General features: G+C 36.6%; 1 protein-coding gene across 1 annotated transcript in view; it reads left to right on the top strand.

Moving 5' to 3' along the window:
* Triqk (triple QxxK/R motif containing) overlaps positions 1 to 18,737 on the top strand; it is an 83,866-nt gene that overhangs the window by 40,998 nt on the left and 24,131 nt on the right. Inside the window, exon 2 of the mRNA XM_004656932.2 lies at positions 2,814 to 2,895. Within this exon, the coding sequence (XP_004656989.1) occupies positions 2,835 to 2,895 (61 nt within the window). The 5' untranslated portion in view covers positions 2,814 to 2,834. The remainder of the gene's footprint in view (positions 1 to 2,813; positions 2,896 to 18,737) is intronic.

Below are 18,737 nucleotides of genomic sequence, written 5' to 3'. Positions count from 1 at the left end.
TGATTGCCCACATTCACACACATGAACAACACACACACACACACACACACACACACACACACATACACACACTTGCATGCACACATACAAAACAAAAACTAGAAAACGATGTTGAGGATTAAATAAAACTATACATAATGTAAATAAACATGAGAGTTATTAAATGTAGTATTTTTACTGTTTGCATTAAGCAGCTCAGAACTAGAGACTTTAAATCCACCTATTATGGTCACAAAGCCACATATTTTGGTTTCTGACACATGTAACTTATTTTATGGCAAGTGTGCATAAAAGGTACAAAACTCTCAAGTCCTTGACTTTTGGGGAATTTTCAGATATAATCCCAATACTTTCTTTTGTCTCCCACCTCTTACATCTTCATGCATTAAACTTCTTTCCAAGAAGACCATCTGCTATTTAGTTGACTTTTTTCACCCTCTTCCATAATCCTTGTTGAAAGGTTGATGAGCTTATTTTATGGAGATTTTGTGGTGGTAACACTAGACATTATGAAGTCATAATATGATGGTCACTTTGTGCCCAGAAGATAGTGTCTCTTAGTTCTCCTCCCTTCTCTTCTGTGGCTCTGAAGATCTGCCCCCTTCCCTGCATTCTCACTGAGCTTAGGAGAGAATGTTATAGATGTCTCATTTAGCCCTGAGCACTTAGCCTTCACTTATTCTCAGAATTTGATGAGTTGTAAGTTTTAAGTCTCCTCAATAATCTGTCAACTGCAAAAATAAGCTTCTCTGACCAAAAAAAAATAAAATAAAAAAATAAAAATAAAAACAAAAACAAAAAACCCCACCAAATCCCAAACAAACAACAAAAAAAAAAAAAAACCTGCCATCAGCACCAGTCTTTAAGGCTAGACATATTATGCCAGGTTCCTGCCCAGCAGGTAGGTAGTGCTGAGGAGGGACCAGGCCCGCTGGTTCCTCCCAAGGGGTTGAGGACGAAGGGATGAACATCAGTAGACTCAGAATCGCTCCTAGTCACTGGAGAAAAACCACACTGAGTTGGGAGTCTTGTTGAAGCAGGAGCTTGCTTTATTGTTACAGGCAGTTGCCTATATAATGTTGAGAATAAAGGTGGGGATTTTAGGAGGGGCAGTGGGGGAGGGGGTGGGGGAGAAAGTGAAGTAAAGGGCTAATAGTAAACCGCAACCTTTGAGATGATTGGTCCCAAGTGCACAGGGGAATTCCAACTCCTATGGAAGTAGCAGGCAGGAAGCCATTAGGCATCTTGCTGAGTCCTAGCTGGCCAGAGACAGGTTGCCAAACTTTAGCTAGGCTCAGGAAGTTCCACTAGGCCTCACACCCGGGCCTCTCAAGGCCCAACAATATTATAAATATTTATAGGGCAGTAGGACACTTTGATGGGAACAACATATCTACTTAGTTAACAGTAGTGACTGCTTATGTAATATTCTTGATGTTCTGTATCATAGTGCTTTGACTAAGTTTTCATTACAAGTCATGAATTCTCTGCTATGGAACTGGTATCAAATCCAATCAGAGTAGCTGGTTACTCCCAATATGGTAATGCCACTATTGCACTGGTGGGCACTTCTTGGGTGGCTAGTTAGTTGTGTAGTATGCGCCATGTTTCAGCCATTAGATAAATTACTGATGAATGTTATCACTTCCCAGTCTGTATAGCCCTTTTATATTATGCCAGCTAGCCAGGGGAGGAGGCATCCTGCTCATTTTCAGCTTGATTTTTTTCATTGTTCAAGCAATAACACACATATTGTCTTCATCACTAAGGTTTTACTGTCTACTTGTGGAAAGCATTCAAGACCTTTAGCAATACCCTGCATTGTTTGGGGACACATGTGCCTCTATGACCAACAACTCACTGGGAAACATCCCAGCCTTGGCACTCGGGTTTTCCTGCAACAACCTATGGCTTCTGTGAGGAGTGTTATTTATTGGGATTATAACTGAAGTTCCTGCCATAGCTGGTGTGCACATTTCTTTTTTTTAAATATTATATTGTTAATTATTTAAGAAAAAAGCAGGTTCCTTCTGTCTTTTTTTATAGCATCTCAAGTTTTGATTAACCTTCCTCCCTCTTTGATTTCCCTCCCTTGATCCCTTTTTAACATTTCTTCCCCTAGTATTCTGTCACTCTGCTTACTTGAACTTCAAACTTTAGCTTCCTCTTTTGTGCATTTTAGCAGGTAATTGGAAAAAAAACAAAACAAAACAAAACAAAAAAAAACTTGTCACTAAAAGCATCCTAGATTTCTGACCTGTTACTAGCACATGGTTTTACATGTGTAGATAATGTCCTCTACAGTGTGGTTCCATTTAACATCGGTGATTCTTGATGACATGAGTGTTACCAAGAACAATTAATTGGGGATTTCATTACCAGTAATTGTATTCCTAATAATTTATTTAAAATAATTTTATTTTTAATTTGTAAATATCTTATGGGAATAAGTCAGTGGAATTTTCCCCATTGCTTTAAAAATGAGTTGTAAGAAACAAACTACTCCCAAAGTTTTCAGATACTCTCTTATAACGAATATCATTACTTGTTAAAAACTTAGTTTCTTGTTATTTATTTATTTGTAAGCAAAGAGGAACAGAGAAAAGAGAGATAGACACAGAGAGAAAGTATGTATGCAGCAGGGCCTCCAACTGCTAGAAATGAATTCCAGAGGGCATGCACCAATTTATGCATCTGGCTTTACTGGGGTACTGTGGAATAAAACCTGAGATGTTAAGCTTTGCAGGCAAGTGTCTTAACCTCTAATCCATCTTTCCAGCTCTTGAATTTCTTTATGTTTTCTTATTTTTCAGACGATATTTTGGAGCTAAACGATGGGTAGAAAAGATTCCTCGACTACAAAACTTCCTGTTGATCAGTATAGAAAGCAAATTGGTGAGCAATGAATTCACTTTAATACATCACTGTGAATTAAGGTTCAGGAAAAACCAATTATATGCATGAAGAATTAAACTTTCTCATGTATTTGAAATAAAGTACTTACAGTAATTTTAGGAATAAAAACTAAGTATACCTGGCTTATCATAAAAGAAAAATGCTTCACATTCTTTTGGTTTTAAATGGTTTTGTAATTTTATTAATTTAATAAAACCAATGTAAATTTCATTAATATTATAACTATATGCCATAATATTTTAAAATACTAGCATCTGTTAACAACTTTGGCTATTATAAACAATGCTGCCTTGAAGATGGGGGTGGAGATGTCTCTACAATGTATGATTTCTTTTGTTTGGGTTTCACTGGAAGACATTGGAGGATACAATGGCCATTCTATTTTTTTAAAATCTTATTTCTTTGAGATGGAAGTGGTTAGGAGATAGAGAGAGAGACAGAATCTATCTATCACTCTCAAATATATAAATAAATAATGAACAAAAAATAATAAGAAAAGAATAAAGTATATGGGGATAAATTTTTTTTAAATTTATCTCAAATATATAAATAAATAATGAACAAAAAATAATAAAAAAAGAATAAAGTATATGGGGATAATTTTTTTTAAATTTATATCAAATATATAAATAAATAATGAACAAAAAATAAAAAAGAAAGAAAGTATATGGGGATAAATTTTTTTAAATTTATTTGAGAGCGACAGACACAGAGAGAAAGACAGATAGAGGGAGAGAGAGAGAATGGGCGTGCCAGGGCCTCCAGCCACTACAAACGAACTCCAGATGCATGCGCCCCCTTGTGCATCTGGCTAACCTGGGTCCTGGGGAACCAAGCCTCGAACCGGGGTCCTTAGGCTTCACAGGCAAGCACTTGACTGCTAAGCCATCTCTCCAGCCCTACTTTATTCTTTTTAATGATATTTTAAATTGAATTTTCTTGGTATCTTTTTACAAAAATTTGTTGCCAGTGTATTAAAGTGTAATGTAATTGACTTTTGTATATTATGCCTCCTATTTATTGTAGTATTCTGGTATAAAATGTCATGCATACAAAGCCATTTTATGTCTTTATTTATAATTTGATTCTTCTTTGTTTTCTTATTGTCTAACTACTATGATATTTTGTTGGGGAAAGAGGTAAGAGAGAGCATAATTCAGCCATACTTTTTGTCAGAACACAACATGAATTGCCTGTAGGCCGTTCCAGCTCCTTTAATTCTTTTAATTCATTCTAGGACCCTAGCCCTATGGGGATTGGTGTCACCCATATTGAGGTTGGATGTTCACTCTGTGGTTAATCTTTTCTGGAAACATCTTGATAAACACTTTGAAGAGTGTTTCCATGGTGATTATAAATCCAGTCATATTAACAATTTAGATCATCACACTAGAGAAGGATCCCACTTGTTCATTGTGGATAATCTTTTAAATATAGTATTGAATTTGCTTTCCTACTACTTTATGAGAGATTTTAGTAAAAGTATTTATCATAAATCTAAGACAGTAGATTTTTAATTTATGATGTTTTTGTCTGGATTTGAAATATAAATTACTCTGGCTACTAGAACAAAGAGTTTCCTTTACTTTATTTTTGAAGTTCATAAAGGATAGGTACTCTATATCTCTTTTTTGGAGGATTTCTTCTGTAAAAGCAATCTGGTACTGTTTTTTGTTGTTGTTGTTGTTGTTGTTAGGGAGTTTTGGTTTACTGATTGAGTCCCTCTCTCTCTTTTTTTGTTGTTTCTTTAGTTGTTTTTTAATTTGAGATGGAAAAAGAGGCGAGGGAGGAGGATGGGCAAGCCAGGACCTTAAGATGCTGGAAATGAACTCTGGAAGCATGTGCCCTTTGTGTGCATGTGCAACATTAAGTGTTTGCATCACTGTACATGTGGCTTACATGGGACCTGATAATTCAAAAATGATTTCTTAGGCTTCAAAGGCAAGCACCTTAACCACTAAGCCATCTCTCCAGCCCCCCACTTTTTATTTGAGAGAGAGAAAAAGAGAGAGAGAGAGAGAGAGAGAGAGAGAGAGAGAGACAGAGAGAGAGGGAAAGAATGGGTAGGTTTTTTTAAAAAATATATATACTTGATTGCTTCCATGTGCTAAGTGTTGGGAGAAATGCTTTCATGTTCCTATAAATATACATTTTTCTTCTCATTATACAGTTTGTTGTCATATAGTCGTTCGAAATGGTTCGAAATGTAATGATCTTTTCTCCTGTAGCAAGGTTTTCTTCTCTTTCACTTATAAGCTTAATTATTAGAATTTGTCCTTTCTGTTTCCTGCCTTGTTGTCTATTTTGCTTATCTGTCAAAAAACTTCCACTCTGTTTTATAATCCTTCCTTGTTGTGTTTCTATTCTGTTTTTATGGCCAATCTCCTCTGTTCTACTGAATTTAAAATGGGTTTGTTCCATTTTAAATTTCTTCAGGTATAGAGTTAGGCTGTTTAGTTGTGATGATTCTTTCTACTTTTTTTATTTATTTGCAAGCAGAAAGATACAAAAGAGACAGAGAGGAGAAATAGAGAGAGAGAGATAGAGGGAGAGAGAGAGAAAGAAAATGAGAATGGGTGTTCTAGGGCCTCCTGCCACTACATATAAACTCCAGATGCATGTGTCTCTTTGTGAATCTGGCTTTACATAGGGGCTGGTGAATCAAACCTGGGCCATTAGGCTTTACAGGGAAGTGCCTAAACCATTTAGCCATCTCTCTAGTCTGGGATGGTTGTTTTTAAAAATATTTTATTTTTATTTATTAATTTATATATATGAGAGGTGGGGAATGGGCACTCTAGGGCCTCTAGCCACTGTAAAACCTCCAGACACATTTGCTACCATGTTGGTTCGGAAAGTCAAACCTGGGTTCGTAGCCTGCATAGGCAAGCACCTTAACCTCTAAGCCATCTCTCCAGGCCAAAATATTTTATTTATTCACTTATTTATAAACAGAGAGAAGAGAGGGAGAATGACTGGGCACACTGGGACCTCTAGCTACTTCAAATGAACTCCCTGTGCATGTGGGTAATGTGGATTCAAACCCAGGTCGTTGGGCTCTGTCATTTCTTTAATACCTCATTCCCCATGTTTCTTTATAATGAAGGTGTTCATTAATATAAACTTCACTCTTCCTACTGTAGCAGTTCATTTTCTGTTGCTCTAAGAAAAAATACCTGATACCCTATAATAAATAAAGAAGTAAGGATCTGGGAAGACTTCTGGACAAGATGGCATCCGCCTAACCATGCTGAACCTCCCTGGGAAGGAAAGGCAATGCATTAACAGTTCACTGGGTCTTTTAGGGGAGGGCACAGAGTGGGGAAAAATGGAATTGGCTGATTCCCTCACTCTTGGGTAGCCCACCAGTCCCCCAACCCTCCCAAGCAGCTGTCCTAGCCCTAGTCCCAGACTCAACATACTCCCACACTTACTGCAGGAAAGGGGAGACCCAGGCCAGCATAGTTCCTCTCGCCTCACTGCATGAGGTGATCGCCCAGATGCCCCTGCCCATGTGCAACCTTGGGCAGTTCCACCTGCTCGCCCATGCAAACTCAGGCCCCAATCATCCACCTGCCTTGTGCATGAGGTTAGGCCCACACTGCCCATCTGCCCACAGGAGCTCGGCCCACTCTGCACATCTGCCTGCCTGCTGCTCTGGCCACCTGTCCACATGCAAGCTCAGGGCCATTCCACCTACCCATGCATGAGCTAAGGCCCATTCTGCCTGTCTGCCTCCTCCTCCACCCACTCTGCCCATCAGCCTGCCTGTGAAAGCTCCAGTCTAATCCCCTGTCTGCCCACCCACCAAGTCAGTCGCCCACCCACATGTGAGCTCATGCCTGCGCCATCCTCTTCCAGCCACAGGTGGTGATCTGCTCACCCATGTGTGAGCTCAGGACTGCTCTGCCCATCTGCTTGCCATCGTGCAAGCTCAGGCCCACTCTCCCAAAGAGGCACCACTTCCTCCGCCCTTCAAGAGTACAGTCCTACTCCCTCTGCCCATACACTGTGATGGGCAGACCACAGCATAAAAGGAATAACATGAAAAATCAAATGCAAGTAAATCCAATAAGATCACCCAGTCCTACAATGGATGTTTTTAATCAAAACATAGAAGAAGCATTAGGATAAGAACACCAAAATGAAACTATGAGCAATGCAACCCTGACCAAGCTACTGGTAGAACTTGCAGAAGAGTAACAAAGAACCAATAATTGTGTGGATGCTGCCATCACTAGACTAGACCTAATAGATAAGAAAATGGAAAGAGTTCAAAGACGGTTAAAAGATATGAAGCAGAGTGAAAAAAGAGGGGGACCTCAAATATCAGCTGGGGATACTAAATGAAGACATAAAGAAATGCAAGGATGAATTCCAAGAAGCATCAAGAATATCAGAAAATAATGTGAAAAGGGAACTTGACAGAGGGATACAAGTTATACATAGAAAAGTAGTAGAAAATACAAACCTAAGTGAACATGCTCAAAACTCTTGCAGAGACATTTATCATACCAATAACTGTGGGCTAACTCCACAGTGCATGACCCATATACCTCAACAAGGAGGGGCCAATAGGGAGGGTGTAGGTCATGGATGAGCCTAATAATGGTACCAAATTGCCTGTATTTGCTGAATACAAAACTGATTAAATAAATAAATAAATAAATAAACAAACAAACAACTCTTTAGAAACTCTCAAGAATAAAGTCAGGCATGTGGAAGATAGAAATTCAGATCTGGAAGATAAGACAGAATAAACACTTTGAGAGTTCAGAAGTTTCAATAAGTTCAAATATTTATGTGATCAGAACATGAAGGAATTGTGTGATACCTTTAAACATCCTAACATTTGGATCATGGGAAGACCAAAAGGAGAAGAATTTCAGACCAAAAACATGGAGAACTTATTTAACAAAATAATTGAAGAAAACTTTCCCACTTCCTCAAAAGAAAGGCAGCTCAAGATACAAGAAGCTAGCAGAACTTTAAACAGATTGGAACAAAGAGAAACTCTCCAAGACATATTGTCATTAAGACTCTAAACATTGAAGTCAAAGAGGAAATCCTAAAAGCATCTAGGGAAAAACAGCACATCACTTTTAAAGGTTACCCCATCAGAATTACTTCAGACTTCTCAATGGAAACACTGAAAGCCAGAAGGGCTTGGAATGGAACACTGCAGAATCTAAGAACCTATGACTTCCATCCCAAACTACTTTACCCAGCAAAAGTATACCTTATAATAGATGGTGAAAGAAAAATGTAATAGAAGAATTCAAACCAATCTTTCTCAAACTGTGCTACACAATTGGAGAACAGGGAAAGCTCCCAGCTCCTTCAATGAAGCTAGTGTAACCCTAATTCCAAAACCAGGCATATATGCCACAAGAAAAGAACACTTCCAGCCTATTTCCCTGATGAACTTAGATGTAAAAATTCTGAACAAAATCTTTGCAAACCGAATCCAACAACATATCAAAAGAATTATCCATCTTGATCAAGTGGGATCCATCCCAGGAATGCAGGGGTGGTTGAACACATGGAAGATTGTCAGTGTAATACACCATATATACAAGGTTAAACACAAAAACTACATGATCATTTCAATAGATGCAGAAAAGGTCTTTGGGAAAATGCAACATAACTTCATGATCAAAACATTGGTGAGAATTGGCAAGGTCAGTTTCAATCTTCCCATGATAAAGCTATATATAAAGGTCCTAAAGCCCAAATAATACTTAATGGAAAGAGACTGGAGGAATTCTCATTGAGATCAGAAGCAAGACAGGGTTGTCCACTCTCACCTCTGCTCTTCAATATAGTACTGGAGGTCCTAACTCAAGCAATAAGACAAGAGAAAGAAATAAAGGGATACAATTTGGAAAGGAAGAAGTTAAATTAGCTCTATTCACAGATGACATGATTCTATACATAAGAGACCCAAGAGACTCCATCCCAAAATTCTTGAAGGTGATTAACTACTTTAGCAAAGTAGCAGGATACAAAACCAGTGCACAAAACTTAGTAGTCTTTCTATATGCAAATGACAAAGATACAGAGAAAGAAATGAGGGACATTGTCCCATTTTCAGTAATCACCACAACAGAAAATACCTTGGAATAACATTAACCAAGGAAGTGAAAGATCTATACAATGAAAACATAAAAACACTCAAAAACGAAATTGAGGAGGATTTGAGAAAATGGAAAAACCTCCCATGATCCTGAAAAGGCAGAATTAACATTATGAAAATGGCAATCATACGAAATGCAATATACAGATTGTATGCAATTCCAATTAAAATCCCAACATTGTTCTTCACAGAGATAGAAAAAATGATCTCAATATCCATATGGAAGGCAGAAGGCCTTGGATATTCAAGCATATACTCAGCAAAAGAAATGTCTCTAGAGGTAAAACCATACCTGGTCTAAAGCTATGTTACAAAGCAATAGTAATAAAGACAGCATGGTACTGGGGAAAAAAAAAAAACAGGAATATAGACCAATGGAATAGAATTAAGGACCTGGACTTTGGGTCAAGCAACAATAGCTACATGACATTTGACAAAGGCTCCAATAATATAGGCTGCAAAAGAGATAGCATCTTCAACAAATGGTGCTAGAAAAACTGGATAACCATATGCAGGGAATTGAAACTTGATCCCCACATCTCACCATGCATAACATTCAAGTCCAAATGGACCAAAGAAACTGAGCTACTACTGGAAGAAAATATAGGAGGAACTTTCCATGATACAGGAATAGAAAAAAGACTTCCTGAACAAAATCCCAGTAGCACAGGATCATAAACAATCACTCAACCAATGGTGTCACATGAAGCTGAAGAGTTTCTTCACAGACAAACATACAATAAGCAAAGCCAATAGATTACCTAAAGAATGGGAGAAAATATTTGCTGAATATACAACTGACAGAAGCCTAATCTCTAGAAACTACAAAGTACTCAAAAACCTAAACAATAAAAAGTTGAACAATCCACTCACAAAATAGGGCAAAGAACTGGACAGGCAGTTCACAGGGGAAGAAATACAAATGACAAACACACACTTCAGAAAATGTTCATTATCCCTAATTATCAGGGAAATGCAAATTAAAACAACTATGAGATTCTACCTTATCCCAATAAGGATAGCAAACATTAAAAAATCAAATGAAAATAAATGCTGGCGAGAATGTGGAGAATTAGGAACCCTCATCCACTGTTGGTGGGAATGTAAGATGGTACAACCACTTTGGAAAGCAATATGGAGACTCCTAAAAATTCTGATGGTTGAGTTACCAACAGACCCTGTTATTCCCTTAAAAGACATGTACCCTAAAACCTCCAAACCTCAGTTCAGAGAGATTTATTCAACCATGTTTATAGCTGCTTAGTTTGTAATAGCTAAGAGCTGGAATCAACCCAGATGTCCATCACTAGACGAATGGATAACTAAGACATGGTATATCTACATGATGGATTCTACACAGCAGTAAGAAAAAAATGACACGATAAATTTGAAGAAAAATAGTTGAACCTGGAACAGATCATTCTCAGTGAACTCACCCAATCACATAAAGATAATTGCCTCATAGTCTCATTCATCTACAGCACCTAACCTGAATCTATCCAAGATGCTGACATACCTAGCAAGCATCTTGAGTATCAGATAGTGGGGAGTGGGGGAGAAGGGAGGGGTTTGGGGACACAAATCTGGTCCCAAATGGCAATGATACCATAAAATATCACATCCCAAAAGACAGACCAAATGGTTGAACTTTTGCCAGGCCATTAGAGGGGACATCTGAGTCAAAAGGGCCTGGAGAATGTACGATGAAGACTGACCTCCTCCTCCTTCTTCTCCTTCTCCTCCTCCTCCTCCTCATTCTTCTTTTCCTCCCCCTCTTCCTCCTCCCGCTCCTCCTCCACCTCCTCCACTTCCTCCTCCTTCTTCTTCTTCTCCTCCCCCTCCTCCTCCTCCTCCTCCTCCTCTCACTCCTTCTCCTCCTCCTCCTTCTTCTTCATCTTCTAGATCTGGAGGCTAGGGCATGCAGAGTATACACATTGAAATTGCATGAAAGCCTCCTTGCTGCACCATTACCTGGCATAGGGCATTCAGTGGGAAGACAGACAGCATGTATCAGGTCTATCAGTGTTCCTCATGTAGTCACCACTTCCATCAATACAGCCCCATCCTGATGACCCTGTGAAATCCTAATTACCTCCTTATGCCCACTGCCTCCTGCTGCCCAATGGCATCAATATTTGACTTTTGAATTACATTTCAATGTGAGTTTCCAAAGTGATATTCTAACTATGGGAACTGCTTCTGCTGCTGCTTACATTAATGCTTGTATATTCTACTTTCCATGTGTCTGAGAATGTTTCTAGTTTTCCATTTTAGTTTTAGTTTTTTTTTTTCTTGAATCAGTGCTTTAAGAGTTAGTAATTTATTTTCAAATGTGTTAATGTTTTTAGTTTTCTCATGCTTTTGATGCCAACTTCAATTTTTCTGTATTCAGAGAATATGTATTGTGCCTTCGAAATCTTAAATTTTTAACCCTGATGGTGTGTCCTGGCATGTGATTTATCCTGAAGAATGTTGGTATTCCTTGGAGAAAAAGGTGCACTCTGATGCTAAGAAATAGAATATTCTACACTAGTCTATGATGCATATTACTTTGACCTTGAGTACTCATCCACTAATTTGATAATTAACCTGCTTTTCTTTACTACTATTGTATTACTTTCTATTTTATGTCTCATTCTAGTTCTATTTTATATACATGTATACACATATACATACATACATGTATACACCCACACACACATATAAATGCAGATAAATATGTGCATTCAACTATTGTTTCATATAATGTATGGATGGAAGGCTTTCTGTAGTCTTGGGTTTCAAATTGCATGGGTTCAGTTATGCATAGAATGAAAATTCTTATAAGATTTATGTCTTTGCTTAGCCTGCATGGAATCCTTCTTTGTCATCATTACCCAGATAATATGTATTATGTAGGATTTACATTATACTAGGGACTATACGTAATATAGAGATATTTCCAGTGTAGAGACCAATTATGATGGGTGTGTGCTGATACTGTGCCCTTTTGTATATACATATATATATGTGTGTTTGTGTGTGTGTGTGTGTGTATCTTGAGTGTTCATGTATTTTTAGCATCTATTGGAGGTGCTAGAATCAATCTCCTTTCACTATTAAGGAACAATTGATAAGTTTATACTCTTAAACCTTTCTATTTGGCTTACTCATTGTGCCTTATGTTATGACATTTTTCTCTTGTGGCAACTTTTTTAAAGACTATTTTTTGTCTATCTGCCCACAAACCCATAGTTTCTTTGTTCTTGAAATATCATTTTCCATTTCTTAGATCTAAAGTAAAAATCATGAAATGCTATAATTGACTCTTAAAACACTCAGCCATCTCTTTTTATCAGTAAGTTTTATACCTTTACATTCAAAGTAACTATCAGTAGAGAAATAATTACTTTTGCTATTTTGTTATTTTCTATGTGTATATAGTTATTGTTTTTCTTCCTCTCTTGCTTTTTCCTTTGCAGTTTGATGATTCTTTATACTGACTGTAACAATTGGTGCTTTCTATGGGATTATCATGAAACTTTCTTAAAATATAGTGGTCTAATTTGAGCTCATAACAACTTAAGTTGTATGCAAAAATCTCATGTTTTGTTCCTACTCTGATGGATTTAAAATCTTGGGGGTGTTTTCAGGGAGTTTTCTATTTGATTATGGGTTTTGACTAAAGGTTTCCTCTAAGGTTTAAAATGCAGCAAATGTTGATAAAATGAATTCATAGGTTTTTTACTAGTATTTACATGCAATATTAGTTATGGAAATTATGGATTCAGGTCTATTTTGTCCCTTATGTGTATTTAACTTTCATTTTTCAAGAAAGATGAATTAAAATAGCCAAAATTATTTCATTTCTATTTTAATTCTTTAATATTCATCTTGCTTTCCTATCATTCATAAATTGACATTTATGATATCACTTTTCTAAAATAATGACTGACTTGTAAAGTACTTGTGAAAAACTTTTTGTTGTAAACTCATATTGGTAAAATTTCTTTTGCTTAGCATTCAATTGTTTTAACATTTGATTCCTGTTTTGGATATACTTCTATATAATCCTGATATCTCTAAACAATTTTAAGAAAATAATTTTTGCAAATTCTACTTTTATAGTTAGATTTCAGTTTTCTTCTAAGAAACAAGTTAGCATTTATAGTATTTGGTGGTCCATTGTTTGTTTTGTTTATTATGCATTAATTTCCTTTTATTAATTTGTTTAATATTTTAAATATTTGTAATTTTGTTTATCTTGAAGATATAAAATGCAAATTATTTGCTTATTGACATAACTACAAGAATTTGCAATAGGACTCACTAAGGAAGACTATTTATTATTGGCTTTGGTTTGGCAGTGTGTCTTCAATAGTTAAATATTGTTTGTAATACAGTAACAAAATTGTATTTGTATGAGAGTTAAATTATCTAACAAATTGTGTTGATCTTTTTTATGTAATCTGTAATATGACAAAAATAAGTGTCCAAGTAATGATTTGCTTTTGGAGGTTGGAGGAGGGTTTTCAAGGAGTTGATGAGAAATTATTCTAAAATGTTGAAGGCAAAATAAGTCTTACTGTTGATTAGCAAATATTATTTGTCAGTATTTTGGCATGCTGTAATTAACTCATTTTCCAATAATTCATTTGAGTAATTAAATTTAGACTGCAATTTTTTTCTTTTCAAATATTTTGACTCTTATCTCTCTGCTTTTCTATTGTATCTTAATTGGCATGGTCTCTATAAATGGACAATAAATTATATATCTTTGTTATAGAGATCAGACAGTGAATAGAGCTTGGTATTCATCCCAGACAGAGTTATGATTGAATGTATTTGCAAGATTAAAGCACTGAATTTACTTTTTTTTTCTAATTAAAGGCAATTAAAGATTTCTAGACACAAATAAAGACAATGAATTGAGGAATAAGTATAGGAGCAAGTCCATTTGCAGGTGAAAAGATGTGCCTTTGAAGCAGAACCAGCTGTATTTTCATTGAAAGAATAACAGTTTAGGAAGCTTTTCTGCATGTGCTTGCTGGATAGCATAATGTAGTCCTAAGCAGCTTATACTGCATTCAGAAAATAACAGTGCATTAATTTTTTAAAGCAGCAAAGGTAGAGGACAAGCCCAATTGCCTTTGATGATAATAGATGCCCTGGCTCAATGTAAAATTGAGTGTGTAGAAAGGAATAAACAGTCAGCTTCTGAAAAAAAGACCATTTATTAAACAATACCCAGATATTCATATGATAATGAACTTGGGCAGCAATATCAACAAAGGGCAAAGGTGGAGTATTGTTTCTGCCCAAGGCTAAGAGTTGATTAGGAAAGAACCAAATTCAGTTAAGTAATTTATTTATGCTTTTTACTAAACCAGGGAAATTCCCATATAAAACTATGTCATAGTTAAATCCAACTATTGATTTAAATGTGAAGTATTTATGGTATGTAGATTTAGTATTGAACACAGCATATTAATTAACTTATCCTTTTCTAAAATAATGTAATATAAGGGCAATAGATAATACTAGTAAGGAATCAAAAATTTGTATTTATTTACACAATATTTTTACATGTTAACATTAGCATATATTCAATACTTATTTAAATATTTTGTTCTTATAAGTGGCACTGCTCAGTCTTAAGTTAAATATGCTTATTTATACAGAACATATAAGCAAATAAACTTTCAACCCAACTACTGACTGTTTTTCTACAGGTTAGGAAATGAACTTCAAGTTGCCTTTGAAAGTTTTTTGTTTACAAATCAGATACTAAATATTGTCTGCAAAGTAGATGGGAATGATGTGATAGTATATATACTACCATCTCCATTATCAAAAAGTCCAGACATAAGTTTTAAAGTTTATGATTACTATATTTATGTTAATTTTGCTTTTAGTTGAAAAAATTCTCTTGTATGAATTAAGGAGGGAAATCCAATCAATTATCTATCAAGAGTTTTCAAGTACACATTTATGACATGTTTCTAGTAGGAAAAAGCAAAGACTAATTTCATGAGGGTTTTTTTTTTTTTTTTTTGAGTTAAGAGCTATTCACATGTTCCTAAGTGAGTCTTAGTCTTAAATAATTGGATAAACCCAATGTGTGATCTTCAGTAGTGCATAATATAAATTATCACAGAGAAGTGTGCATGTAAGTTCTACTTTGGTCTTCATTAAATGTGAGGCAGAGATGGAAATAGACTTAATGCCAAAGAAAGACAAGAAAAAAAAGCTGACTGATAGGAAGTCCTTAATAGGGCAAAGACATGGGTCTGCAAAGCCTAGTGAACTGGGTTTGATTCCCCAGTATCCATGTAAAGCCAGATGCATAGTGGTGCATGCATCTGGAGTTCATTTGCAGCAGCTGGAGGCCCTAGAGTATCCATTCTCTCTCTTACATCTCTCCTCTCTCTCTCTCTCTCTCTTTCTGCTTGCACTCAAATAAAAAATATTTTAAGAAGTGCTGGGTGTAGTGGCTCACTCCTTTAATCCCAACAATAGGGAGGCAGAGGTAAGAGGATCACCCTGTGTTCAAGGACATCCTGAGACTACCGAGTGAGTTCTAGGTTAGGGTAGATTATAGTGAGACCCTATATCAAAACAAACAAACAAAAAAGAAAGAAAGAAAGAAAAAGAAAAAGAAGGAAAGAAAATAAAAAGAAGTTTTGGGGCTGGAGTGAAGAAATAACTCAGCAGTTAAGGTGTTAGCCTGGTAAACCTAACAATCTAGGTTTGATTTCCCCAATATCCACATAAAGCTAGATGCACTAAGTGGATCATGCATCTGGAGTTTATTTACAGTGGCTAGAGGCCCTACAGTACCTATTCTCTAACCACCACCCCCCATCTTTGTGTATAAATAAGGAAAAATAAAATATTTTTTAAATAAAATTCTTATGTTTCCTGACTCCAGTTCTTGTTAACACACTTCCAAATTCTTAGTATTTTCTTATTTTATGGTCTCTCTCTCTCTCTCTCTCTCTCTCTCTCTCTCTGTCTCTCTCTCTCTGTGTGTGTGTGTGTGTGTGTGTGTGTGTGTGTGTGTGTGTCTTTCATCATTCCAAGTTGGATTTATATCTCCTGCAATGAGAATAGTCCTGATCAGGCTTTCAGGATATCTCCAGTTAACATGTCCCATGTAAGCCTGAGCTTATATGGTCTCTAAGTTAGGATCTTATGTGACTTAGTATTTTTTTTTCTCACTTAATACAGCTAAAAGTGAGAGAAAGGAATATTTTAAAATCATTAGAAAAAAAGTTAGGTGTTCATACATGTGGGTGTTCATATTTAAGTATATGAGTATGAAAGTTAGAGAACAACTTTCAGGTGTTTGCCAACACCTTGTTTAATGTGGGGTCTCTCACTTAGCTGTTTACTGCTCCTAGCTTCTAGGTCTTTCTCCTGTTTCTACTTCCCTTCTAGCTACAAGTACTGTGACTTACAGCTGCTCATCCTACTGTATCTGTTTTATGTGGATTCTTAGCACGTTATCTCAGGTACTCATGCTTACATTGCAATGAACTTATACATTGAGCCTATTCCCAGCTCTGAAATCTTGCTGATTACAGCTAATTGTCTGGAAAGAATAACTAGTATATTGTAAGGACAGCAAAGAAACATTGGTCAGGCTGCCATTCACATTTCTCTAGCTGATCATCATTATAACTTGTGACCTTCCACTCTGCACTCCAGATCTTTAATAATTGTCTTATTTTCCTGAGGGTCTTTGCTTTTAGAAAGAATGCAAATCTTTATTTTGATATTCTGTATCCTTGGTGATTCTGTTAGTTAGAAATATATCTGAAAATACCATTAAATAGTATGCCTGGTCATCGTAATCACCTTAAGTTCCTTCATACCTTCCCATATCCCCTTTGATATTCAGTGTTTGGACAAACTGTTTTATTCTCAATAAAAACCATATATCACCTCACTTTATACTGATCATGGTGGTTTGATTCAGTTTTACTCTATAAACTTTTGTGTTCTGAATGCTAGGTCCCAAGCTGGTGGCAGTTTGGTTATTGGAGCCTGCTGAAGGATGTATTATTGGGAATGGGTTTTCAGCGTTATAGCTAGATTCTCTTTGCCATTTTTTGGCATATTCTCCTGCTGCTGTTGTCCACCTGATGTTGGCCAGGAGTTGATGGTCAGTCTCTGTTGATATCATCATTTTCTCCTGTCATCATAGATCTTCCCCTCAAGTCTGTAAGCCAAAGTAAATCCTTTCCTCCCACCAGCTGCTCTGGTTGGGTGTTTTCTGAGAGTAATGTGAAACAGTGCAACAGTAAATTGGATTCAAGAAATAGGGTCATGACTGCTAGAAACCTGACTGTAGCTTTGGTCATATGAAACTGATTTGAGGGAGGAATGTAGATGGATTTGTAACTATGTCCGAAAAGGAGTTTGATGGATTCTGTTCAGAGTTGAAAGACCTGAAAGCAGTATATACTAAGGACTGTGAGGTTTGGTTTATGAGGGTGAGAAAAAGCTTTACCTGGAAATGGACTTGGATAAAGACATCTTATGTGAGAGGCTTGCTGTTATTCCTATGTCCCAAGGAATTGTTTAGGGTTGCATTGTATAGAAATAGACTGGTGTGAGCAGAAGGATATGACAAGAAATAAATGAATCTTTGGGCCAAAATTGCTGCCTGTTTAGCTGTAATTGTTTGAGTGATTACAACTATTGAGATTGGGCCAGCTGAAATGCACTGGACAACAGGAAGAATGCAGATTTTTTTTTTTTTGAAGGAGTCCAAATGCTAAAGGAGTGTCCTGTTCTTCAAAGTCAGCCTTATTCCCCTTAGATTAACAAGTTGGTAGCCCATGTAGAATTACAGAGTTTAATACAACAAGTAAAAGAGGGCCACTGAATTTGCAACATGGATTTGTTTTTTGGAAATGACTATGGGCAGTGTGAAGCAGGCTTTTTGTATTATCTGCATGGAGCCACTATGGAGCCATGTGGGGGAACTGTGGGTTGCAGCGGAGACCCAGTGGAGATGTCAGGACTATGGGATGGCTGCCAAGGAGAGCTGCCAGCACTAGATGAAGTTGTCTGGAACTGTGAGCGGCCTAGCTAGAGGGAAAGAATTGGAATTCTGGAGACTCAACACTAGTTAGAATTATCAGATTTGGAGACTTGTTACTGGTTAGAGTTGTCAGACTTGGAAATATAGAGTTTGATATTTGCCCTAGCTGTTTTAAATCCTGTATTTGGATGAATATTTCTTTTATAAGCCCAATGCTATTTTTTTTTTTTTTTGTCGTGTATATGCTTATTTTGTGCCATGGTGAGTTTTTTTTTTTTTCTTTTGGTATTACGTTGGACTGTGGAGATGTTTGAATCACATTAACATTGCTTAAAAACAAAAACTAGGGGAATTTTAAAGTTGGACTGAATGCATTACATTTCACATCATGGGTGGTTATTAATTTATGGGTGGCATGGGTGGGATGTGGTGGTTTGACTTAGGTGTCCCCCATAAACTTATGTGTTCTAATTGGTAGGTCCCTAGAATTTGGATTTGGAGCCTTCTGGTAGTGACATATTTTGGGGCATAGGCTTATAGGTGTTATAGCTAACTCCCCCCTTGCCAGGTTTGGCACACTTTCCTGTTGCCGTTGTTCCCCTGATTTTGGCCAGGAGGTGATGTCCTTCCTATGCTTATTCCATTGTTTTCCCC

Source organism: Jaculus jaculus, chromosome 2, assembly GCF_020740685.1.
Source record: "Jaculus jaculus isolate mJacJac1 chromosome 2, mJacJac1.mat.Y.cur, whole genome shotgun sequence".
In the NCBI taxonomy this organism is placed as follows: Eukaryota; Metazoa; Chordata; class Mammalia; order Rodentia; family Dipodidae; genus Jaculus; species Jaculus jaculus.
Note: the sequence above shows the minus strand (reverse complement) of the source record. Positions and strands in the feature narration are given on the sequence as shown.